This window comes from Phyllostomus discolor, chromosome 10 (assembly GCF_004126475.2).
Source record: "Phyllostomus discolor isolate MPI-MPIP mPhyDis1 chromosome 10, mPhyDis1.pri.v3, whole genome shotgun sequence".
Taxonomy (NCBI): Eukaryota; Metazoa; Chordata; class Mammalia; order Chiroptera; family Phyllostomidae; genus Phyllostomus; species Phyllostomus discolor.
In genome coordinates this window covers 56,118,239-56,145,177 of record NC_040912.2, presented here as the reverse complement: position 1 = coordinate 56,145,177, position 26,939 = coordinate 56,118,239, and the positions used below count along the sequence as shown (strand labels likewise).

General features: G+C 41.5%; 1 protein-coding gene across 5 annotated transcripts in view; it reads left to right on the top strand.

The window, feature by feature from the left end:
* The window catches only part of GLI3 (GLI family zinc finger 3), a 284,476-nt gene extending 264,231 nt beyond the window's left edge, over positions 1-20,245 (top strand). For 4 of the 5 annotated variants that reach the window (XM_036010813.1, XM_036010812.1, XM_036010814.1 and 1 more), the window contains 5 exons: positions 2,946-3,095; positions 5,050-5,214; positions 10,467-10,757; positions 15,017-15,344; positions 16,093-20,245. In XM_036010813.1, coding sequence (XP_035866706.1) covers positions 2,946-3,095; positions 5,050-5,214; positions 10,467-10,757; positions 15,017-15,344; positions 16,093-18,407 — 3,249 coding nt within the window. In that variant the 3' untranslated portion in view covers positions 18,408-20,245. The remainder of the gene's footprint in view (positions 1-2,945; positions 3,096-5,049; positions 5,215-10,466; positions 10,758-15,016; positions 15,345-16,092) is intronic. The other variant, XM_028525323.2, reaches the window with a different exon arrangement.
* Positions 20,246-26,939: the final 6,694 nt, after the last annotated feature.

Sequence of the window (26,939 nt, the reverse complement as noted above, 5' to 3'; positions counted from 1 at the left end):
GTGCCTTTCCTGCTGGTCACCCAGTTCCCCTGAATAATGTCAGTTAACCTCCAACTCTATGGCTGGCATCTAGGTGCTGGCTTTCTGATGGGGTGTATGCAAGTTCTTTCCAGGGATATAACCTGCAGTCTAGGTGCTGGAGATCTGACCCTGCATGCTACATTTTAGGTGGGCCAATCTGGGCTACCACGGTGGTACCTACCAGGCCCTCTGGCAGCCCAAGCCACATACTGAACCAAGCAGTGGCAGTACTAGAGCCTCCTGTGTCTGCCTGGCCCATTTTCCTACTGTGTGTGTTCTTCATTTGGGTCCTCAAAGGCACCAAGTTCTGTCCGTCTGCAGGTGCTTCTGTTTCATCTTGCTGCAGTGGTGCCCTGTCTTCCCACTCCCATTCTTACCTGCACCCCAGGTGGGTCTGCACTCATCTATCTGGTCTGACTTAAAAAGCTGCTTTATTGAAGAGGCTGACTTTAATCCTCCACGTGGATTTGGGATCCCCTGTGAATTGTGTAAAACCTTATTTCCCTTCATAACACCAATCATAACTATAATTGTATAGTAACTTAGGCCATTATCTGTTTCCTTTAGTAGACTTTGATTTCCTTAGGGCAGGACTCGTGTCTATCTGATCCCCACAGCACCAGGTGTGGTATGGAGTTGCAGTCTATACCAACATAAATATGTGAGAGGCAAATGCAGTCACATTGTATTACATGTATTCTCCTCAGGAAAATAGGATTCACACTTGGATATCTTTCAGATTCTTTTGAAGTCTTGATAGTATGGTATTTTAAAGTAATGTAATACCTTATATTAAAATCTTAGGTATGGATACTAGGTAAAGTGAAGTTGAAAATATAAGTAAGAGCTTCAAGTATAATTTCTTTTGTGCAGTGAAAGTTTAGTGTGCTGCATGACTCAAATGAATTCACCAAATATTTACTGAGTCCCTACCAAGTACCAGGGATAGTTGTTAATTGCTGAGAATTTAAAAGACATGGGTCCTGGCCTCAAGGAGTTGACTCAGACCAAATTCTAATTCATTTTTCCAATTTTAACTTTGTCTGCCTCCCTCCTCCCTTTTTCTTTCCTTTTCATGTGTATCGGTCAATTCAAGGAGCTTTATTTCCAATACCTTGTAAAAAAAAACTGAACCAAGGGCAAGTTTTGTGGAGTGATTTTGTATGATCATTACTTTTTTCTCCCTGGAAAGGAGAATTCATAGAACCCCTCTGTATTACAGGGACTTAAATGGTGGACATTCATACACATGTGTGATATGAATGGACTGCAAAAGTGTAGTTAAAGCATAAACTTAAAGATTGTGTGCTGTCTTCTGTCCAGCACATCTGTTATCTTCCTGTACTTATGTGCACCAGCATAACTTTTAACAAACACTAATACTTAGGGCAGTTCACTTTTTTTTGGAAACCCACACCTGTTTGCCCTTGGGTTAATACACTGTCGTGAACCTGAGTGATTGATTCCAAGTGGTTTCCTTCTCATCTTCAGAGCTTTTGAAAAGATCCTGGCTGTCTCCTTGTGTGCTGCCCTGTATTACCCACTCTCTTCTGTTCCCCGTGCTTTCTGAAAGTTGCTTGAGAAAAAAATAGTTAATTGCTTTTCTCTACCCGCATTCAGTTTTTAACTACAGAGACAGCCCAGCACAACTTCATTGTCTCCCTGCAGCAGTCGGCCGCCTAGTGGAGTAACTGGGAAAGGAATGGTGGAATAATAGGTTTAGGCCACTCAGACCTAAATAGGTTTACTCCTATTGGAGTAACTGGGAAAGGAATGGTGGAATAATAGGTTTAGGCCACAGACCACTCACTGAGGCGCCAGAGCATAGGCAGGAAAGTAATGAAATGTTCTGTCACCAGTATGCAGCTCATGGGACCCAAGGGGAGATTTTTCTTATTGCACAAAACTTTTAGTAGTATATTTCTATGTATGTTTTAGAAAGTGTTTGAAAAAACCTTACATTAAGGCAAATAAAAATTTAGGGTGACCAGAGAATAACATCAACAAGATCATCCTAGTACACAAATTTCCCCAGTAATTCATAATTGGACATTTCAATTTGATTCAAATTAAGAACCTTATCTTCCGGTGCTGCTGTCAGTTTCTTGCGTCTCCCAGTTGTAGAGCACTTAATATATGAATCCAAGGAACTCTGTAAAAAAAGATTTCAAAACTTTGAATTGTTGAGGAGTTCAGGGAAGTTCGTATTTGTTTTAAAAACTAAATTAATTGAATTATAGGACTGGAAAGAACCTTAGAACTAGGTAATCCATTTCTTTATTTTGTATGTACAGACAACCAAGATCCTGAGAGACTAAGCATTTTGTTGACAATCACCTGGTTCTCATCTCCAATATCTAAGTTAATTTCTCTGTATCTCTTATTCAAGAAAAAATTCCACTAATCGTGAATAAAGTGTAGTGTGAAGAGGTGCTTTGTGGGTTGGTTTTGTTGTTGTTGTTGTTGTTTTGGCTTTTTGTTTTGCTCCTTCTCGCAAAATTGTATGTGTGTGCACACATGGGTATGTGTTCTTTTTCTGCAGTTAGCCATGACTCTAACTGAAGGCCTAGAGTGCATGAGAGCTGGAAAGCACCTCTGTGGGCATTTAGCCTTGGCCCCTACTTGGCAGATGAAAAATAACAGAGGCCCAGAGAAGACACCTGTGGCTCCACTCCTCAGATGCTCTATGCAATACTTTCTCTGGGACATCAGGCTTCCTCCAAATAGTGTCACTTCTGTTAGTTAGGAAGTACACATACACAGTAAGGGCATATTTACTTTAGAAATATACTAACTAAAACAAAATAGTCTGTAATATAGTAAAATTATTGTGTAATCTTTAAGGCCCTTTTCACATTCCCATTTTTGCCTTCAGAAATTAGTAATTTATTTTTATTTATTTTCTCTCTTTTTTCAAACCCTAGCATATAAATAATGACCATATCCATGGAGAAAAGAAGGAATTTGTGTGCCGGTGGCTGGATTGCTCAAGAGAACAGAAACCCTTCAAAGCCCAGTATATGCTGGTAGTGCATATGAGAAGACACACAGGAGAGAAACCTCACAAATGCACTGTGAGTACACCCATGAGTACACGGGTGACTCATGCTGTCAACATGGGGGTCACTTCACACCTGTATCAGGATTCATATGGGTCCTTTGTCATACTCTCAGGGTTGTGCATGATAACTCCAGCTTAAGGGTGGCATGGTTGGGTGGTGGGTGCTATCTGTGAAAATAGAAGGGTGTGTGAGACTGGTTTCTGAAATGGAAGAGAAATGAGAAATGGAGAAAGGATGCTGACAGCTGAACTTTGGGGGATGATGGACATGTTCTAGACCTGTACTGTCCAACATGGTAGCCACAAGGCACATGTACCTCTTAAGCACTTTTGAAATGTGGCTAGAGTAATCAGGCAACTATTTTTTTAATTTAATTTATTTTTAGACAATTTAAATACAAATAATCCCATATGGTTAGCAGTACCACAATGGACAGCACAGCTCTGCAGCATGGCAGGTGGGCAGGTGAAGGCTGGGACATGCTGGCTGGCACTGCAAATGAGCACATAGCCACTGTGTTTGCCCCAGTGCTAATGTCCATTCCATCAGAGGACTTGGAGAGCATAGGCAGATACCAGTTTTGACCTGAAAAGCTTATATTGACTTTTTAAAACTATAACCTATATAGCTTTAGAGTTTTTTCTCACCCTCCCAATCTGTTCTCATGGCCCATTGTAGAAGTACCCACAGGCAGGCTAGGACTCCTAGGACTCCTGGGATACCTTCTGTTGGGGGAGCTCTGCCCACAGAGCTCCCCCGCTGTTGCAGATGAGAATAAGTCTATCAACACATGATCTGCTTGGGGAGAAAAGGCTGACCAGTCTCTCAGGGGAGAAAGGCCATGAGCTTGTTTCTCAATGAGCTTTTATTGGGTTTAATTTGCATAGGAGTACAGGGCATAAGGCTCGTCAGTCATTGTCAGGCAGTAATGATCAAGGAATAGAGAACATTTAAATAATTATAAGGGCTTATTCGGAGTCAGGGTCAGATAGCCCAAGGGCCATAAAACTTTGGGGGAAAACCTCATTTTATGCTTGGACCCTTAACATTTAAAATGAGGGCATTCTTAGCAAAGCAGGTTTCACAGGATTTTATGCATTCTTTCTTAGGCCTGATCTGTCCCTGCCCCGGGAACCACCCTTTCCAGCACAGGGCTGCACCACCCTCTAGCATTGTTTCAGGCCTGAATCGGGGATGCAGGCAGCCAAGAGATTAGGAGACCTTTTACAGATAGAATAAGGACTCAGGCTATAAAAGCAGAAGGTTTTCTATAGTCCTCTATGTCCTTTCCTGATGGGCCCCCTTGAGACTGTGCCTGTCTTAGATCATCCCTCCTTGTAGAATCTTACCCATCATTGATTATCCAGCCATCCTCCAGGAGCCAAGCAGAGTGAAGTAAAGGGGGTGGAGGCTGCACCCCTGATGAGAGGATAAGTTTTGTTTCTTTAGTGGCTTATGTTCCCAACATCTTTTTACTCAGCCTTAGCCATGGGGGGTTATAGCTTCTGAAACCAGACACAGTGGTTCCCAACAGCCTTGGTTCACTGAGATGTAAGCCAGGCACACTGGACACTGCTCAGCCCCAATATTTTACATTTTAAAGGCCCTTTATAAACATGATCAAATTCCATGCCTTTGTATGGACACAAAACCATATAATGACCTTTGTGCTGAATCTGAAATCAGTGGGAATTCGAGATCAGTGAAAGATAATGAAACCCATTGACCACAGAGTGGTCTCTTAAGAAAGAAACCTCCTGGACTTTTACTAGCACTGAAAATGCTTCCTCTCAAACTGCACTCAGCCCCAACTGAATTCCAATAATTTCAGAGCTTAGTGGACTTTTGTTCCTTGATTTTGAAAAGCTGCTGACCCTCAAAATGTCAGTCTTCCATCAATTTTGAGGGAATGTTAAGCATGACCTATTTTTGTGTGGAGTAATCCATATTTACTTGTTGTCTTCAGTTTGAAGGTTGCACAAAGGCCTACTCACGACTAGAAAACTTGAAAACACACTTGAGATCGCACACTGGAGAGAAACCGTATGTCTGTGAACATGAAGGTTGCAACAAGGCTTTCTCAAATGCTTCTGATCGTGCCAAGCACCAAAACAGAACACATTCCAATGAGGTAAGGCTCCCCCATGGGATACACTTGGGGCCCAGAGGTTGTGAGTAGAAACAATGAGCCTTTGCAGAAACTACATGTGGAGAGGTAAGCCCTTTCCATTCTATTTCCTCTTGATCATTCTCAGCATGAGTGAACACTGATGCTGCAGATGAAGGCTTGGGGCCTTTGAGGTGTAGGGCTGAACACTGGGCCTGGTTTGGAGAATAATGCAGATGAAGAAGGAACTGCTTAAAACCCCTGGCAAGCATGTTTCACTATGTTCAGAACTGCCCTCTACTGATCAAATAGTAGGAACATTTAACTTGAAATTCTGTCCACTTGCTTGGACTGGAATAATATGAATCCATGAAAAGGATGACCCTGTGAGCACCAAGGAGAAATTCAGAAGCAGCCTGTTGACAGCTGACAACTTTCCACTGAAAGGACCACTTTCATTTTCTTTCTTTATGTGGTATCTTCAGATGCATTGTATCAAAAAAAGACTTTGACAGAGCAACCAGTCATGGCTAAATATATATGATTTCCAAACATTCTAAATTCCAATGGATCTTGAAAGTTATTCTCAGAAACTCAGAATGGTTTCTAGTCAGTTATTTAACACATGGAGTAAAGCTTCATGGTTAGTGGGTGGTCCTGTTGTGATGTTGTTATTTTTAGGTAGTTATCCCCTCAAAATTTCAGAGAGACATAAGAATGAAAATGATTTCAGTTTTGCGTACATTTTAATGTATGCCTTACTATAGATAACCATAGAACTCCAACTTCTCCTTGAAGATCTAGCTCAAATTCTGTGAATCTTGTTTTGAATGAATCCAGAGATTAATAAAAGGGCTCCTACAGTTTTTGTGGAAATAGGAGAACTAACTAGGATTTGTTAATATGAAATATAGTTCTACCCCACAAAGTATATCACCATCACTTTGCTTGAAATGTGAGAAGGAAAGAAAGGAGCATTTTGACCTTGGCATGGCTGTCTTCTGACCTCACAAGGTGCCATCAAGCTCATTCATGATCTTCCAGATGGAGAGTTGAGAGAATCTGATTAAAAACAGTGTGCCATCAGCTCATTGGCCATTGGCTTTAAGGTGGCAAAGATGGTCCTCAATGAGTTTCTTTTCAACAGAAGTGGCAGAGCAAAAGCATCTCTAATGAGATCAACCAAGCTCTCTAAAAAGCACACTGACAAATTCACACATGCAGGTCCACACACACAGAGTCCTTTTGAAAAGTTTGTGGTGGAATAAGGAAACATCATTTGGAATCTCTTATTACTGATCAACTATTTGAAGATATTTTAGGAAGATGCTGCATCTCCTTTTTTTGTGTCAAAAATGCTTTTACCATGTGCAATAGTTACAGTATAATCTGCTATACTTGTTTCATACAGAATTTTAGGGAGTCTAGAGTAGGCAAATCCACAGAATAGTAGAGTGGTGGTTGGCAAAGGCTGGGAGTGAGGATAGAGGTGACTGCTAATAGGTACAGGATTTCTTAGGATGCTGAAAATATTCTGGAATTTGATAGTGGTGAAGTTTACACAACATTGTGAATGTACTAAATGCTGCTGAATTGTGCAACTTCTAAAAGGATTACTTTTATGATATGTGAATTATATGTCTACTTGAAATGTTTTAGGGGATTTGAGTAACTCAGAGTTTAATTAATATATTCAACTACATTCAGTATATTTAAGTATAATTTTCACTAGAAAATTAGAGGTTACTCATTCCTGTAGATTTTAGGCCAAGGTGATCTCCTGTTATTGTGGAGAAATTTAGGTAGTGGGTATGTTAGGATTAGCACTGCACACATATAAACATACTACTGAGCTTTTTATCTTTTCATGGACTTAAAACGTGTACATATATGTTTGCTGTAATTAAGTGTGTTATTGTTGAGCTTATATTCTTGAGGTAGAAAGTGCTGTGCTGTATGAGAGTTTAATATCTGTTGTGAAATTTAAAGGTATCTTGGTTAATATTTTTACCAAGATTGAACAATTTTTAAAATAATTTTTAAAAACTTTTCCTATTACAGTTGACATATACTATTGTACTAGTTTTGTGTATACAACACAGTGATTAAACATTACAAAGTCATTACTCCAATAAGTATAGTACCTGCCTGACACCAAAGTTGAGCGATTTACCTAAAATAATCAAAACTGACCATCAACATGTAAATAAAATTTTATTCATAAACACGTAAATTATTTTTCCCTGTTCTTTATACAAGGCTTGTCCTTGCATATAAATCATGGACAGTTTCAGATACACTAAAATTAAGTTTGTCCAGGAAATCCAGTTTTGTATAATCTTACAATCCTAAATAAATCTAGATGTCTTCATTTATTTACTTTCTTATTTGTACCTTCATTGAGTTACTAAACAAATACTGACAATTAACAGCTAAGCACTTTGCTGTTGCAGGTGCAGCAGGGAATACAGTGGCCTAGACAGGAAGGCAGTGATTCCCATTTGAGGAACCTAGTTCAGCACTCCTCTCCACATCACATAGCTTATGTTCCTCCCAAAGCCACACTAAGCTAGTTCCTTTGAGCTCTAATTTAGTTCTGTCTCCCTTTCCAGAAAATACCAGTGCCTCCCTCTTTCCTGTAGTCAGTGTTTAGACCCGTTAGGTTCATACCTGCTCTCAATCCAACACATGCCTGCTCTTGCAGTCTTGAGCATTTATCATAGTGACCATGAATGGAAACTTCCAGACATCCTGTGCATAAACAGTTATGTCCACACGCACGAAGGGTCCTGCTGCTGACCTTTGCTCAGGTTACTTCTATTTTTTTGCATCCTCTGACCTTCATTCTTATCCCTTGGAATCTTGTTATTCTTTCAAGATAATAACTACAATGCCTCCTACTAATAAAAGCACTATTTATTGAGAATTTATTTTGTGCAACACATTGTGGTAAGTGCTTTGTGTACATTATCTTATTTAACCTTTAGGATGACCCAATGAGCTGGGCATTATACCCAAATATAGAAATTTATGTGTCTCACAATCATCCTGACTAAAATATGATTCCCCTCTACCCATATCCTTCTGTAACATTCACACTTTGTATTGTAGATAATTACATGCTTATTTTCTTTATCATATTTTGTAATCCTTGAGATCAAATCATATTGTATATAACTTTGCGTTCAGAGAGTCTTGCACATAGTAAGAATCATTAAATGTGCATTAAAAAATTGGGGGGGAGGTAAATTTTACAAAGTCAGTACAAAGTCAGTACAAAAATTGCTTTTACAAAGTATCATTGAGTACAGTGAGTCAAAAAGGTACCAACCATGGAACATCCAGGACAGGAAATGTACATATGTCAACTCAGAAAGATTGACATTTACCTTCACCTAGTTATATTTCACTTCAGTCATTGATGACAATAGAATTTGGGGGCTAAACTATATAATTGAGTTAATATGTTTTGTCACAAAGCCTAAGTTTTCTGAACCTGTATGGATTTTTGCAGGTGGATAATGTATATGTTCACATACAACAGCTCCTGGGCACACACATATGTGCTGCTGTTCCTGGAAATTCAGGAGCTGACAAACATTTGTAGACTCATTCCACTTATAGCTGCGTCTTCATTTCCAAGAGAATCCATAGTATCTACATGCGTATATTTTGGGGAAGATTAGCTCTTTAAACATGTGATGCTGGCCTGTCTTTGTGCTCCCTGCAACCCCCTCCCCAACCTTCTCTCAATCCCCATACATCTGCCTCACGCATCCCAGTCTGTCTGTTGATGGAGCAGCCTGTCACAGCAGTGCAGTGAGCAAGCACAGGGCCGATGTCAGAATACTATAAGGTAATAGCACTAATTGTTGGGGCCATTCTTCTGTGTCTAATGCATAGAATTTGATGTGATTATCTCACTGAATTTTATATATATATATATACACATATATGTGTGTGTGTGTATATATATATATGGCTGCAAATCACAGGAGCTCCTGAATAGAAGTAATTCATAGTTAATGGGAATTATTTCTACCCAAAAGTATCTCAAATTTGTAGGCGAAGTCTCTCAGGATAATTTTCATAATCTTTGCTTTACTACATTAGGACCTTTCATCATTTGAGGTAGCACTCAGTCTGTTCTTGGGCTTTTAGTGAAAATGCATCTTTTAGACACATACACTGTATAAAATAGGGCATCTTTTTTAATATAATGGATGCATTATATTAATCATGCTTTTTATGACTATAGCTTACCTAATAGTTCACCTTCTGGTGTGTGTGTGTGTGTGTGTGTGTGTGTGTGTGTATTTTTTCCACATTTATATAAGCATCCATGAATATGTTATATTTCAAGCCAAGTAAACCAAATCATAATTCTGATGTTGGTCATGAATACAGTTCTAGTAGTTCTATAATTTGAGTAAATATTCAGCTGTAAACATCTATATAATTTCATATGACTCTATCTATAGGATTGATCACTGGCCCATGTAGAAAATGAAATTAACAGGAAATACTTTATAGACCTTAGTCCTCAGAAGCAGAGCCTAGACCAGGAATTATCATCTCCAGAACACCATCCATTAGCCCTTTTAGTTTAAAAGTGAGCTTTCATGGAAGGTCTAACAGGGCTTTACGAGTTTGAAGATCAGAAAGGTTCTGGATATTCTGAGCCCTGACTATCCCCACAGAGTTATAATACTACCAAAAGGAACATATTTTAGTGATACCTAACATGGAAGAGTCTATAGGAAATTTTTTATGCCTATGTATAAAAAGCACATTTTCAAAGGAGGTAGAATGAGAACTAGAACATCCATAAGAAAGTTTTTTATACATACTCTCCCAAAAGGTATGTAATATATGCATTCTTCTGATTAAATGATGCGTATCTTTTATCCCTTTTTCTGTCATTATCATCATCACCATCAATGTCATCATCCAATATCTATTCAGCACCTACTGTGACACCACGATACTTCTTCCTACTCAAAGGATAAATGTTTCCAAGATTATAAATGCATTTTTTATGTTCTTAGCACTCTCTAAAACAGTAATGTCTTAAAGCTAAATTCTATAGACCCTGGACAATGTTCAAATGGCCTTTATTAAACCTTTGTATCATTTAGAGATATTTGGACATCTCAAAGCTTTGTGAAAGTGCTTTTAAAGAATTAAAAATATAATGAGCAACCACAGAAGACTGTTGGGCTGGGCATAATTACTTTCCTAACAATTGGTTATTTCATTCTCGTGGCATTTGGTAGAAACCATACGTGTGCAAAATCCCAGGCTGCACTAAGCGCTACACAGACCCCAGCTCCCTTCGGAAACACGTGAAGACAGTGCATGGTCCAGAGGCTCATGTTACCAAGAAGCAGCGTGGGGACATACATCCTCGGCCCCAACCCCCACGAGATTCTGGCAGCCATTCACAGTCCAGGTCACCCAGCCGGCAGACTCGGGGAGCCCTTGGTGAGCAAAAGGACCTCAGCAACACTACCTCAAAGCGGGAGGAATGCCTCCAGGTAAAAACGGTCAAGGCGGAGAAGCCCATGGTATGTCATTCACTTTCCTTCTGATTTTCCCAAAGCCATCCTAGGTCATTTCAAAGAGCAGGAAAGGGCATAGACTATCCCCATCCTCACTTCATTAAGCTATCTGATTTAAGGAGGTCAGGAGTTCAGTCAGGACATGGATTGCTTACTCAAAGTTGCTCTGCATAGAATAGCTCAGCTCCTAAAAGAGTTTCAAGGTTTCCTGAATGGTTTCAAAATTAAACTGCAGCCATACTATCTTGTGGCAGGTAAAATTGTCTACATTTCCAGTATAATGTAGAAAATCATTCTTTGGGTTTTTCTGTAAACAGGTTTTCTGTCTTATTTGCCCTGGTGAGGCCAAGATAAATTATCCATTGTCCCTATTTTTTAGGGTTTTATAGTTCATTGGGATATGCAAACCAAAAAAAAAAACAAATACAATTGAGGCTTACACCCATCTGTGTAAGAGCATTTAAGACGAGAGCTAACTATCAGAGAAACTCAAGGACATCATGTGGAAGGCAGAGGCAGAGATGGCTGCCAAGTTCAGCACTCAGGAAGGAAAGAAGGAGTTAGATCCTGTCATAGCTAAGCACTAGCAGTGGGACTCCAGAGCAGTGTACAGTATAGTAAGAAGTGGTGAGGATATAAGGGGTTATGTTTTGCTGCTGACTTTTTAGAAAAGACAACTGTAGGGCCATTCTAGAGCCTTAACTTGGTAAACTGAACACAATTTTTGCAGTGGTACCTGAACCAAGGAGGTGGAGAGCAAGGGAGAGAGTGAAAGGTCAACAGCAAAAATCTTTATGGTTTAGTGACAAATAGGATGTATGGATTATCCCACTGTTACAACTTCTTTCAAACTTCATTTTGCTTTATATAGTATGTGCCATAATAAAACATCTAAGATTTTCCAATATACAACAAGAAAAATGAAAAGAGTAGCTATCAGAAGACAGTACATTTCTATTTGTCCATATGTTTAATGAAGTCAGCTCTGTGAATGAGTTGGGTTCTAGTCCATCATTCTCTGGAGTGGAGTGGAAGTACCAGACAGAAGTTACATGCTTAGACTTCCAGAGTCATGGAAATGGTCAGGCAGGCAAATTTATACTCAGTTTAAGGAAGCATTTTCTTAAAATTAGAAAAGTCCAGTAATTGGATAGACATCTATGAATTCCTGAATGATGTCACTATACAGTAGTACATATGGGCAGGAAATAACTTACATATAATTCCAGAATTAATAGAGTAGAATTTAATGACTTACTGAATTTTAATGACTTATTGAGTTTGTCTTTGAACTGTTGTGAGTCTTAATGACATTAAGTCTAACCACAAATAATGCAAATAGTGCAGATTTATCGTCATTTCCCAGTGGGTAGCTATACTGTGTTTTTAAAAAGCACTTTCATAAAAAGTTTACATACGTATTATGGCTCATCAGTATACTTTAGTCAGGTCATAAACTGTGTTTTATACACTTTTTCTTGGGAGCACATACCAACTTGCTAAAATAAAGTCCACCTGTGTGATAATAGTGCAGAACATTGAACAGTTTGTTCTCAAGTGTTTAATAAAATAGGAAAGTAAATTTGTGGTCTCTTAGATTATGTCCTTGAAAGACAATGACTTATGATATTAGGGCATTCTAAGAACCCAGAATCTCTTGTACTTTAATGTATATACCTGGCTCAAAAAATAAGTTTTTTTTCTTTTTTGGAGAAGACAGTGGGTATTCTCTTCTTCCAATACCCATTATTTAAAAAGAAAATTGGTACAAATGACAATCTATAGTGATGTGGATCAATGCCATCTGAGATGCAACAAGATGTAAAATATTTTATATAGTAACTAAATCAGAGAGACATGGGGCCAGAAGACATCACAGAGGCTAAGACTAGGCCATATTTTGTAGGTTAGGAAACTACAAAATATGAGGGTCAATGATGTTAATGTGAATTAGTCAAATTTCCATAAGGAAAATTATTATGTATGTATATACACACACACAGATATAGGTAGATATCTTCAAAGACATTTACTAATGCACATGATATTTACATTTCTAATATGCTTTCTACAAGTTCCTATCTTTGATCATCATGCTAAAAATTAAATTTTTTCTTCTTTTTTCTTATTAATCCAACATCCCCTCTGTGTAATCTTCCTAAATGTCTTGTTCTCACTTCCTAAGGACAGTGGGTAATAAGGTGAGGGAATTTTGGCTTTTTTTTGTTCTGTTTTTGTTTTAACATTTAATTTTAACTCATTTCATATTCTTTAGTTTTTGTGCTTTGTGATTCCATTGGTAGTGAACATAGATATGTTTCAAACATAGAAGCACTGTATTTTGAACATCTAGCATGTGGAAATGAGTTAGATGGTGAAATGCATTGTTCTATTTATCTAGGTTTTCATAAGAAATCACACTGGGGCCAACCAAGCAGATGTCCCTAAAGACTAATGACCATACTAACTTGTGTAAATCCAGACCAGACCTGCACCACCTTCTTTGAGGAAGATTTGGATACATTTTTTTGTTAGCAATGTCATCTAGATTTAAATATCTGAGCTCCTCTAAGCAGCTTACTAATTGTAAGTGCATTTGTTCCTACTTCCATGCCCTGTGGAAGTATGTGTCTGCATGTGCTTGTGTACATGCACACAGTTTCACATTTGCCCACACTCTGACTTGAGCACCCAGAGTAAAGGGCATCAAAAGTCCCAGCTGCTCCAGAAACCTTGGAGCATATATCTGGCACACCAAGACTGCTGAAGCAAAAATTTAAGCAAAACTTTATGAACTCATGGTCAAATTTGTATTTCTCACCTTGCTCTGCTTGGTTGCCCAGGACAGACTTATTGTATCATGTGGCACTCACATGATAAGTGTTCATTTGCTTGGGTGTCTGTACTGTGGTAGCAGAAAAAGTGTAAACTGTGTCCCAAACCCCCTCCTGACAGCACTGCATCCCACCTGAGATGACAGCAGTCTGTAGTTGAGTGTGTGTGTTTATCCCTCCCCAGAGAATCTGCTCTCTTGACTTTGGTCAGGTGCAGTGACCAGAGCACCACTGGAGAAGGTGCTACAAAGGGATGAAGCAGTGCTGGGCCAGAATCTCAGCTGGTGGTACCATTGACTTGGTGACTTTGGGTGGTCACTCAACTTCTCTGAACATCACTTTTCTCATCTGCAACAAAACGATTATGGTGTTTACCAACCAGGGCACTAGTGGAATTTAAGATGGAACAGTTCTGGGTTATGCTGCTACTCACTGCAGGCCATTTTATATGGAGCTCCCCAGACATGAAGACAAGGAGCTTTCATACTGGGGCATTTGCAAGAGCCCCAGTATGGGCTTTTCACTGATTGAGAACCAGTGGACTAAATTAAGTTCCCATCTAGTTGCAAAATTGTCTTACACAGTCCACTTGGGGTTAGGGCAGTATTGCCTGATTGTCCTGGCAAAATTCTGGGGGCACACCAGACTCGAGGTGGCTGCAACTTGAAGGCTTTCTTTCCCCTTTAGGTACAGCAGAATCTAAGTAATTGAAGTTTTACTTCTTACAACTTGCTTTATCCATACCTGGCTTGGGTTCTATAAAGTAGGAAAGTGTAGAATGAAGGGGAAAGATTACAAAAAGCTTGGGAAACTAGTCCTGAGCAGCTTAGAGAGGCTCTTGTTGGGGAGGAGGCAGTAGGTGCTTCTGGAACATGTCTTCCATGTGTATATTAGCCCAGCAAAAATGAACCCAAGGACTGAAGCCACCTATGATAGTGATCACTAATGCTCTCTGAACCAGTCAGTTACTACAACCCAGGCTTTCTTTTTTACACTTAGTGTGCTTTCAGAGCTTCACACTTACTTTGCACAACAATCTCTAAGATAAATAACTTCCTCATTTTATAGATAAGGAAACTGAGGTTTAGAGTGTCTAAGTAATTTGCCCAAAGAATAAAGTCATGCAGGTGATGGGATTGGAACCCAGGAGGTGTGTTTTCAGAGTTGGCATTTTGGGCAGGGTTCCATGATTGTTACCATTGCCAGTCACACCACTTATAGCACTCCCTGCTATCCATTGCTCCTCGCTGAACACCCACCTGGTGGTCTGTCAGTCATTGTGGTCGAGGGAGGCCACATCCATTTGCCAGAACATAGTTCTCATACAACCCACTGAGTGTCCTGCAGGTCTTGATCTGCATTATCCTTCATTATTGGCTCCCTTTTCTTTTTCCTTTTCAGTAACATTTTTCTTTTTCCTGACCCTAACAGACATCTCAGCCAAGCCCTGGTGGTCAGTCTTCATGCAGCAGCCAACAGTCCCCCATCAGCAACTATTCCACCAGTGGGCTCGAGCTTCCTCTGAGCGATGGAGGAGGTGTGGGAGACCTCGGTGCCATTGACGAAACCCCAATCATGGACTCAACCATTTCCACTGCAACCACAGCCCTTGCTCTGCAAGCCAGGAGAAACCCAGCAGGGACCAAATGGATGGAGCATGTAAAACTAGAAAGGCTCAAACAAGTGAATGGCATGCTTCCACGACTAAACCCCATCCTACCACCTAAAGCCCCTGCGGTCTCTCCTCTCATAGGAAATGGTGAGTTCTGTGTCAGGTCCCTTGTCTTCTCGGGGTTTTCTGCTATTTAATTTATTTATTTATTATAAGTAAAACTGTGCATGACTCATATTCTGATGGTGAAATCATAACTATTACACCAGTCAGGGAAATCCCAGCAGTGGAGGCACCTGTGGTCAGCACCTGTCTCTTGTTTCTACATCTAAAAGTGGAAGGTTAATAGCCACTTTACTAATGTTTGTCCAGTTCAAGTAAAAGCAAGCAGCCCTTTGTATTTTCAGCCCAAGTCAGTTTTTGCTTCTGAGATTAACACTGAATGCCTGGAGCACAACTCAAGGTTGATTCTCCCCAACCCACCACTCAGGTGTGTTACAAGTTTCATAGGATGTCATAGGAAGCCCTGAGTATGGACACGAAATCCCAGAATGCCATTGGCCTGTAAATGAGCCTCCAATTCAGCACTGTGAATATACCTTGGGCTTTTCATTCTGCCCTTGCACTAGACCTATAAGGAGCTTAATTTATCCAGGCAGTCTTCACTCATTTATTTAACCAAGGGCCCCAGAATTTTGCCTTTGAACTTGTAAATAAAGTTTTATTGGCCTCCAGCAACACCCACTCCTGGTGCTGCACAGCAGAGGTGGGCAGCTGTGACAGAGATTGGGTGGAGTGGGGAACTGAAAATTGTTACTACCTGGCCCTTTAACCCTTTGTTGAGACCTGTTTTCTGTCATCCTGAAGTGAATTCATTTCTCCCACACTTTCTCAGCAGGCACCCAGCCTAGTAACAGCTGCAGTCTGAGTGGGCCCATGACTCTCCTCCCAAACAGAAGTGACTTTTCTGGGGTGGATGTCACCATGCTGAATATGCTCAACAGGAGAGACAGCAGCACCAGCACCATCAGCTCAGCATACCTGAGCAGTCGACGCTCCTCTGGCATCTCCCCCTGCTTCTCTAGCCGAAGGTCCAGTGAGGCATCCCAGGCTGAGGGCCGGACCCAGAACGTGAGTGTGGCTGACTCCTATGACCCCATCTCCACTGACGCCTCACGTAGGTCCAGTGAGGCTAGCCAGTGCGACGGCCTGCCAAGCCTGCTCAGCCTCACACCGGCCCAGCAGTACCGCCTAAAAGCCAAGTACGCCGCTGCCACAGGTGGGCCACCACCCACACCACTGCCCAACATGGAAAGGATGAGTTTGAAGACCAGGATGGCCCTGCTTGGGGATGGCAGGGAGTCCGTGGGGGCCCTACCCCCTGTCCACCCATCCCGGAGATGCAGCGATGGAACAGCTCACAGTTATAGCCGGCGCCCTCTTCTGCCCCAGGATGCACTGGGCCACAGTGTGAGAAGAGCCAGCGATCCAGTGAGGACAGTCTCAGAGAGCCTCTCACTGCCCAGGGTGCAGCGTTTCAACAGCCTAAATAGCTTCAACCCTCCAATTTTACCTCCATCCCTGGAAAAGCGTAACTTAGTGCTTCAGAATTACACACGGCCCGAGGGTGGCCAGTCCCGCCACTTCCACTCATCTCCTTGTCCTCCGAGCATTACTGAGAATGTCACCCTGGAGTCTCTAACCATGGAGACTGATGTGAACCTAAACGATGAGGATTTCTTGCCCGATGATGTGGTGCAGTACTTAAATTCCCAGAACCAAACTGGGTATGAACAGCACTTCCAGAGCGCCCTCTCTGATGATAGCAAAGTGCTCCACAGGAGTGGGCATGGTGACTTTGATCAACCTGGATTGCCAGACAGCCATGCCAGCCTACACTACAGTGAGCTGGAGCAGCCCTTCCCTGAAGCCAGCAAAGCTGACCTGCCCATTCAATGGAATGAGGTCAGCTCCGGCAGTGCTGACCTGTCCTCCTCTAGGCTGAAATGTGGCCAGCGATCCACAGCTCAGCCAGCTCGAGCCTTTGGGTTATACAACAACATGGGTTCCCACCCACAGAATTCCTTGGGGAAAGGGGCTGGCCCAGCGGGGGTATATCAGACCCTTGGGGAGCAGTGCAACACCTATGGCGGGCCAGAGCACCTGGTGGGCCACAATGGTGGGACTGGCACCAACAGAAATGCCTTCCATGAACAGACCTATAAGGTCCAGCAGTATGGTAACTGCCTCAGCAGGCAGCCCAGGGTCCCCAGCTCACTCAACAGTGCCTGTGGTGCTGGGATTCAAGTGGCAAAGCTGAGAAGCACCACCATGCAAGGGAATGGGAGCCAGTCAAATTTTGGCCTGTCAGTGGTACCCAATGAATCAGCTGGCAAAACAGTGAATGGCATGCCAATCCGATACCCAGTGGGACAAGGGAACTTGGCTCATCAGTTATTTAGTGACAGCATGCACCACCAGGGGGCAGGTCACCTGGGGCAGCAGATGCCAGGGCAGGTTAGCGTTACCTCACATATCAATGTATATCAAGGACCAGAGAGCAGCCTGTCAGGGCCCCCCAATATTGGGGGCCAGCCATCAAGTTTGGCAGCTGTCAGGAGCTACCTGCCATGTGTTGGTTATGGAGGCAGCAGGCGCCAGGCTGTGCCAAGGGGCAGCCTTACTCTGCAGCATAGTGACACAAGTCAGACCTGCAGGGTCAACAGCATCAAGATGGAGATGCAAGGGCAGCCCCATCAACTCTGTTCTAATGTGCAGAGTTACTCTGGTCAGTTCTATGACCAAACCACTGGCTGCAGTCAGCAAGACATGAAAACTGATTCATTCTCTATTTCAGAAGCCAACTGCCTGCTGCAGGGGGCCAGCACCAACAACTCTGAATTACTTTCCCCAAGTGCTAACCAGGTGACGAGCACAGTTGACAGTCTTGACAGCCATGACCTGGAAGGGGTACAGATTGATTTTGATGCCATCATAGATGACGGGGACCACACCAGCCTGATGTCAGGGGCCCTGAGCCCAAGTATCCTTCAGAACCTTTCCCATAGCTCCTCCCGCCTCACGACGCCACGAACATACCTCCCATTGCCAGCACTGTCTGTGAGCACCACCAACATGGCCATTGGGGACATGAGTTCTTTGTTGACCTCCCTTGCAGAAGAAAGCAAATTCCTTGCAGTTATGCAGTAGGCACTAGGAAAAAAGAACTGCCAACAACATGAACATTTAGGAGTTGAGAAGATTAAATTTAGTCAGTTGGGCTGGTTTGTTTTTTCTAGTTCTGTATGTATTTTAGCAATCTCATCTCAGCTAACTGGGATGTGTTTCAAGTATATTCCTTTTATGGAAAAGGACTCTGAAAAACCCTAAAGTATTCTAGGGAGAAGCTGTCTTCTATTTCAGTTTGAGTCAGTATTGTTACACTTGAACCACCATCTTTTTAAAAAAATACTGTAAGGCTGTCCCCTTTATTAGTAAACCATTGTAAATGTGTGATGTGCATGTTCTTTCCTTTCGAAAGCAGGTCAGATGAAAGGATTTGACATGTGTCTCTGTTACTCAAAGGAAATAGGTGTTGGTATGCCTTTAACCAAGGGAGTAAATGTCCACCTTTTAAAAATTTCCTTTATGTATGCTCAATGTTTGCCTTGTTTTTTGTTTTTCTAATTCCCACACTGGGCACAAGTATGGTTAGTGAGTGTAAGAACCTTTTCTGGGTGAACTGTAGCATAGATCCTAGATTTTTGATGTGCTCCCATCCCTAACTCAGTTCAGGGCATACTTTTGACAGTTACCACAAGTAGTAATTTGGGGCTCTTGAAATTAAATAGTTTGCTCACAGTTTGGGTTTAAAATTCTTCCTGTCCATAATATACATTGAGGCAGGGGAGTACATTTCTATGGTCAGTTCTCAGTTACCTACTTTGCCTCCTCTCCCTCTTTCTTCATGAGAGTTAAGTGCCATTCAGCATTGCAGGGAGAGAGAGGAAGCCAGTTGATGACACTCAGACACGTTGCTTCTTTCATCTGATCTAGTAAGTTAGGTAGATTATAGATTGAAGCTGTTGGGTAGAATTAGTTTGGGGTATATTTATGGGTTTGCTGTATTTGTTAATTAGGTCCATGTCTATCATTATTGTAGATAACTGAGAATTGATTATATGTTCTAAGTACATAAGTATTTAAACAACCCCACAGCTGTCTGTCATTAACATATGTTAACTCCACTATAGTGAAGGACTACTATTCTAAACATGCTATTTTCAGGGATTTATAAAATTTAGTTGTAACAGAAAGAACTCACATACAATGATAATTAGAATAAATTGCTTCAACCATTTTTGATATTTCAGAAACCAGGTAGGATGTTTAGTAGCTGTATGGATGCCCTTTTATACCCTATCTATTAAACTCTGCACCCACTTAAGAAGTTAAATGTTCTCTGCAGTTAGTACTTAATGTGGGCTTAATCTGTCTTTTGTTTTAGGTTAATACACTTAAATATTTTTAAAGTGCAGCTACTTCCCATGTGCCGCAAGTACACATAAAAACATACCCTGTGTACAGAGTACATGGATTATCTACCATTTTACTTTTTTAAAAATATGTAAACTATTAAAATATTAACACCTGAGACTACTTGCTGTACTCTTCCCATTGATCTTGGAACAATGGATTTATCCAAAGTGACTCATGCTTAAGTTGTGTGGCTTTTTACCTTTATTACTTCCATTTAAATTAGCATTAGAAAGACAAAATCAGGTATAATAAAATATTAGATAATAGAACATTAGGACCAGACCATTTTTCTGATCTTTATGTTCTCTCAGACCAAGTATCTCAGTGTGGAGGTAAACTTCCCTTTGGGACTTTGTGGCTAAGACAGTTCAGTTTGTCTTTAACTGAATGGATGTTCCTGAGATTGCTAGAGGGCTGCTGAGATTACTCCTTCACAACCTGCCATCCTCCCACATACAGCACCTTCTTTTAAATCAAATGATGCATCTGCTTTGGAACAGACCCCAGAAGGGAAAACAGCTGCTAATCTCAGCTCAGTAGAGTCAAGCCTCTATCACTTTTCAATGGGAAAAGCAAGGCTTTTTCTGGATTCCTCAAACAGGTCGTGAACGAGTCATAAAATCAGTGATCTGTTCCTTAAGTCTTTTTCTCCAAGAACCTCAAAATCTCCAGGGCCTAGTCTTACCTTTCATGCTCTTGTGGTTTGGCCCAGTCCCTGTCCTTCTCTATCTGAGTTCTTTTCTCCTTATTGTTCCTGAATTTGACCTGCATTTCTCAATTCCCCTAACTTCCTATATCATCTTTGCCCCACATAGAAGGATGGACAGCTATTGGGATAAGCACTGTTGTCATCTTGTGCCTCTGCTTTTTCTTTTAGTTTCAGATGATTCTCCAGGTTGTCCTGTTTCTTTACATTTTCTTTTCAAGCTGATTTTCCTTGCTACTGCCTTTAAATTTGCAGGAGACACTCATATTTCAACTCAATATGTGGCTTCTCTCAATCTGGAAATCTCATGAGGATGGATCTTTTGTGACATTCAGTGGTAGGAAGGTATTTTGGGGCCATCTAGAAGTGTCTTGTGTGGACGTGGATCTCTGTAGGTTTGGCATCTCCTGTGGCATGATGTACTCTCCCCCCAAGCCTCTTCCAACCTTTTCTCCACCGACTCCCTGGTGTCACATCCTACTTTGTAATGTAGGCTCATACATGGTATTCCTGTTTTACATCTTTGTTGAACATTTTTATATGTCAAACCATTTTATTTTATTTTCTAAAGAACTAATTAGACTGGCCCTGCTCCTCATACATTGGCTTATCCTCTTGAGCCACAGTTTTGATTCTTATGATGTATGTGCCTTATTTTATGTTAATTGTGTCGATGCAAGGGACCATTTGGTGTTGCCAATCGGAGCTCACTGCTGTGCGCTTCCCAGCCAGCTGAGAGCAGATGATTGCAGCAGTCTGAGCTGTCTTGTAACCTCGTTTCCCATGTTGTTTTTAACTAATAGGAGGATGCTCTCTTCTGACAAGTTACTGTTGTGTATCCTGCAAACATGTAAAATAAAATACAAGGTCATTTTTTTTTACTTTTTTAGATTTTTAAAAAATAAAATGTGTAACCTTTTTAAAAGAAAGACATGTAAATACATTTAAGTATTGTAGGCATAGTGTCCAGATTGTGGCTGGCCCCAGGCTCTCCTTGCATCTTCCTGCAGCTGGAGTGATGCCCCATGCCCACCTCCAGCCCAGGGTGGAGCTGTCACAGATGGACTTGACTTTTGCTTTCAGAACCACTTAGTCCTTTTGTAACAAAGAGCAAGAACAATGTTTCTTACAATGTCAATAAAAACCTCTTTGTACTGAAATTTTTAGTGGGTTGGTTATTTACTTCATAGCTGAATGGAAACAATACTTTCTTTGAAAAAATCCAGCGTCAGTGATTGGACCAAACCCTTCACACAACAAACCAAGTGGACTGGTGCTCTGAGAGTCAGATCTCATCCCTCAGGTGGAGAATGAGATGCTGACACACTTGCTGGTGGGGGTGAGGGCATGTACCTGGACATACCACTTTTAACCACGATTACTTTTCTCAGTGTTACTGCTTTGCCAAATTCTATGCAGATGGATGTGAATAAAGGTAATTGGCTAGCAACTTGTCCCTATTTTAATTATTCTCTCTTTTCAAATGATTTAGGGTATAACACATATTAACAGAAAACCTGACATGGTATAAGTCTGTTTTTATGTGGTTTTTAATAACTGACCTCAGACAAATGTAAACGACTTAACTCATCTGTCTTATATTTTCTTTCAATATTATTCTCTAGGTTGTTGTAAAAGACTCCAGATGGGTCCCCTTCCTCTGTCTGAAAATCAGCCAGTATCCTGTGAGCCAGCAGCCAAGGGCATTAGTCGTCAGTATCTCAGGGCTACAGTGATGAGTGGAGCCATGGTGCGATCACCTACATAGATGGGGATGCCTGCATGTGTCCCAGGGAGCTGCCCACCTCTCCTGTGGGTGAGGAAAGCTTCTCTGTTCTCTAGCAGGGCTTCAACAATTATGGGGATGCACCATGCTTTTCTAATTCACAAGGGAGAATTTTTTCCCTTAAACACAAATTTATTTGCTTTCATGACTAGGTCCCTCACATAAGGTGTCCAAATGAATTCAGAACAAAAAATAGGAATTTATGCCCTGCCTTAGGTATAAATTTTCAATTTACAAATAAACTGACTTGCCATGTAGCAAGTCAGAATAAATAATAAATGGGGCTACTAGAAAGGAAAAGGGGGCATGGGGTGCATGACACAGACCCCTACAAGTCCATGTAAGCAAGGCACACAGGTACAACTTTGTTTAAAAGACGCATCCTGTGAAGGTTGCAGAGTTAGAGGTAAAATGGTGAAGCTATAATCCATGTGATATAAAGATTTATTTTAAGTAATTTTGGGAATTCAAAGGTGCTATGATACATTGCCCAAATAAGAATATAGAAGAATGGGTGGAAAAATTAACCCACTGCCAAATTGTCATATTTATCCTTTTTTTCTTCTGTGGGTTTCCCTTTATTTTCATGGTAGTGTCCCCCTTTGGTTTTACTTGATTGTGTATTTGCTATTTCAAATACAGTCTAGGCTAATTCTTCCTTTAATTCTAATTTTTTAAATTGCATTTTACCAACATAGACCTAGTTTATGCCCTCTCTGCCTTACTTACTCAACTTCTTCACAATTTTAGGAATAGTAATAGAACCCAAATAGCTTTCATGCTTCTTTTCTTTTGCACATTGTGTGACCACAGGCATTAGCTCATACTCAGCCAAGAGAGGACTCTTAGGTTCTACAAATTTTCTCACCTATCTTGAATCTTCATATCTTCCCATGCTGCTTCCACCTTCCTCAACACCCAGTGGTAGGTTATGATAGTCCCAGCCTTTAGAGAACTTAGTTTCTCTGGGGAAATCACATAGTTACATATTCCATTAATTCACAGCACTGCTGGATATTTAATATTTCATTCACATTTTTTGATAAGAACTGGAGACAAGAAGGTGAATAAAGTATATTGTATCCATAAGCCTGAACCTAATAGTAGGGATGGACATAACCACAGAATACAGTGGCATGCCATATGGAAGATGTTAAAGGGGAAGTTCTGTGTGGGCCATTAACCATCCAAAGTGCATATAGTAGGACCACTCAACCTCAGCATTTTGGGCCAGTTAATTCTTTGTTGTGGGGAACTCCTATGTACTATTGGATGTTTAGTGGCATCTCTGTCCAACACTCACTAAGATGCTAGTAATATTCCCCCCCAACCCAAGTTGTAGTCAACAAAAATGTTTCCAAGGCATTGCCACATGTCCCTTGGGGAGAAAATGGTTCCAGGTTGAAGCTCAGATTTAAGAAATAAAAATAAAAAGAGAGAAACATACTGCAGGCAGGTGTTCAGAAGAGTAATTCATGTACAGACCCAAACTAGAGAGTCTGGTACTAGAGACGGGTGACAGATAAAGCAAGTGTAAAATGAAGAGGACTGAGGAATAAACCCCAAGGAACCCTGTTTCCGTGGACTAAGAGAAGGGGTGAACACATGTGAGCAGACCTGCCAAAGGAGATGGAGGTCAGGAGGCAGGAGAGGCAGGGTGGCAAATTTCAGGAGGTCACCATTGTAAAAAACAAAAGGTAGATCTAGCAAAACAATGGAAAAACCCTGATTTTGAAGATTAAGAGAGACTGGGTGACTGTGGGGTAGCAATTTTCTGAGGGGTGGTTGGGAACAGAAATGAGAGCACAATAGTTGAGGACCAGACAACACAAATACAAAGGGGATATAGTGGCTTCTTTCAAATAGCATGCCACATTTCATTACATTCCAGATGCCACCAGTACTGACACATGTCATTCCATGTTTCCGTTAAGAAAGAAAAAGCACTGCAATTAAGCTATGACACAATACTTCCTGTCATGTGTACCAAGGTGGGGAAAACGTGCACCTTGGAGGGTAAGAAACACATATATCCAAGGGAAAGGAAAGAGATAGTGGGTCAAAGAGAGATAGATGGATTTTTGTTGTGGTTGTTCCCCTTCTCTCCTTCCCTCCCTCTCTCCCTCCTTCTTTCATTCCTCTTTAATGCAAGATACTTGCGTGTTAATCACCTAATAAGAAAGAGGCAGAAGATGGGAGGTGGTTTATGTTAAGGAGAACAGAGCTAGCCTCTGAACCAACTGGACTGTGGAACAGATTGCCTGCTCTGGAATATAGGCGAGGGAAATGAGCATGAGGCAGGTTTTGACAGATGTCTGGAATGGGTACGGGAGGTGGAGAAAGTTGTGGGTACTCGGATGACAGAGTTCTGAAAATGCACTGGGGTCTGGCCTGTGTCAGGAAGGCCAGTGAGCACAAATGAGTGGAGAGTGAGGAAAGGAGTGAGTGACAGGAAAAAGAACATGAAGCAGAGAGTAAAATACTGCTGTGTCCCTATGGGATCTAGATTGGATTTACTAGGCATAAGACTCAGGTGGGAGATTTTTTTTATCTCTTCAGGAAAAATAACTTTTAAAATTACATTTTGGCAGTGGTTGTGGCAGCATGTGAAAGAAGGGAGAATGGGAGAATGCCCTTGTAATGGCACAGGCTGCCCTGCTCCTGGGGAAGCAGGAGAGTGGGTAAGCAAGGGCCATGGTGAACTCAACCCCAGTTTCTTCCCAGCCCCCATAAGGGGGGCTCCAGCTAGCCCTGCAAAAGCCCAAGGTTGTGGGGGTTCTGGGAAGGACAAGGCCCCGCAGTCAGGGCTTTCTGTCACTGGCTCTTCACCAAGTAGGCAAGGAACTTCATTAGAATTCACAATTAATAGTGCTTCAGGGTTATTTTGTTTCAAGTTACATGACTGTTTAATAAAGTAACAGGCTACTGACTCAGTCTTACCTTTGTTTCCACCTGTGCCAGCCCTGCAGGCTCTGCTCATACCTTCCTCCTACTCTGGTTTCTCTTCTGCTTTTGCCTTCCCAGTGTGGCTGAGTGAGCAGTGACAGGTGGCCTGGCAAATCTCTGGCCAATCAGGAAGGAGTTCCAGCAGTGCTAAAAGCAGGCCAGCTTTGCCTGAGGTCCTTCCCCTGGGGAGAGAGGCAGCTGTGGACTTGTGAAGCATTAGCAAGCAGGTAGGCAAACTGCCTGGATTGGCTTTACTGCTTTGCTGTGTTTCACAGGCTTCTTGCTGAAGCTCTATCTACAGAAAAACTTCCTAGTCACTCCAGTTAGACACACAGAAACACTATCCTTTCCCTGCTTTGGAAAAAGGTCTAGCCTTGGAATGTGTGCTTCTGATGCCAGTGGTAAAAGGTATATGGCAGCAGTCACGGCTTACCTTGTTCTCTGCATGAACCATTGAAGTAACCCTCTGAAATGTGTGTTTGGTATTATTTAGGACCCAGTGCATCTCTTCTGGTGTCCTGCTGATGCCCTGAGTAACAACTGAGAGCTTATGAAGCAGAAGTTTACCTTCTCTGAAGTCAGAGGAAGAGGAGGCAGGAAGAGAAGCAAGTAGCCTACCTGTGAAAACCTCAGCTGATCTAAAGGCCCCTAAAAAGAGGGAAAGAGGAAGCTTGCCCTTGAGAGTAGCCAAGCAACCAGTGGAGTTTGAATCCCTCTACCCCAGATCAGTGTTCTTCCTCTACAGTTGTGAAACCTCAGGCTCTCAGAAATTCTAGGGCCCAAATGTGATCCATACTCAGAAGTTTGACTGCAGCTCTACTGAGCTGGCAGATGCAGGCCCCAGACCTCAGGATGTGAAATGGCCAAGTACACTGAGGTGAGATTCATTGGATTCCCACAAGACAGGGAGGAAGCCACCTGGCATAGGATTATTGAAGAGTCAAGCCAAGGAATTTTTTTGCTGTTTGGAAGGAGAGGAAGAGCTAGCTACCTCTCACCTCCTCTTCCCCTGCTGAGGTGTAGAGATGGAGGTGAGCCAGGGCACTGCAGAGTATGCAGAAAGAACAGAGCTGTTTCACTATCAAGATAAGGGTCTGTGTCTCCAGTGAGTCAACTGTATTTTCATTTGAAGGTTATTCTGACATCCCCAGATGTTTTGCCCAAAGACACCTAGATGCATTTCCCAGAAGTAATTTTTAAGTAAGTAGTGGACTTGATATGCAAGAAAAATAAAGTTGGTTGACAAACAAACAAAACTGCCCAGTGTGTATGTCACACTCAAGGAATGTCTACAATCTCTTCAATAAGACAGTCTTTCCCCTTGTACCTTGAATAATATCTCAGGCTCTCTGAGTGACTAACAGTTACAGATTCTTTGCACAGGTATTTTGTTTAAAAAATTTAAAAAAAATTTAAATTACAGTTGATATGCAGTATTATATTAGTTTCAGGTGAACAACATAGTGATTAAACATGTATATAACTTACAAGTGGATCATCCCAGTAAGTGTAGTACCCATCTGATACCATACCTAGTTATTACAGTATTATTGGCTAAAATCTCTGTTCTGCACTTTACCTCCCCATGACCATTTTTAAACTGGCAATTTGTATTTCTTAATCCCTTTCATTTTTTTAACTCATCCTTCCAAACCCTTCCCATCTGGCAACCATCAATTTGTTCTCTGTGTATCTATGAGTTTGTTTCTGTCTTGTTTGTTCACTTATTTTTTTAGGTTCCACATATAAATGATATCACATGGTA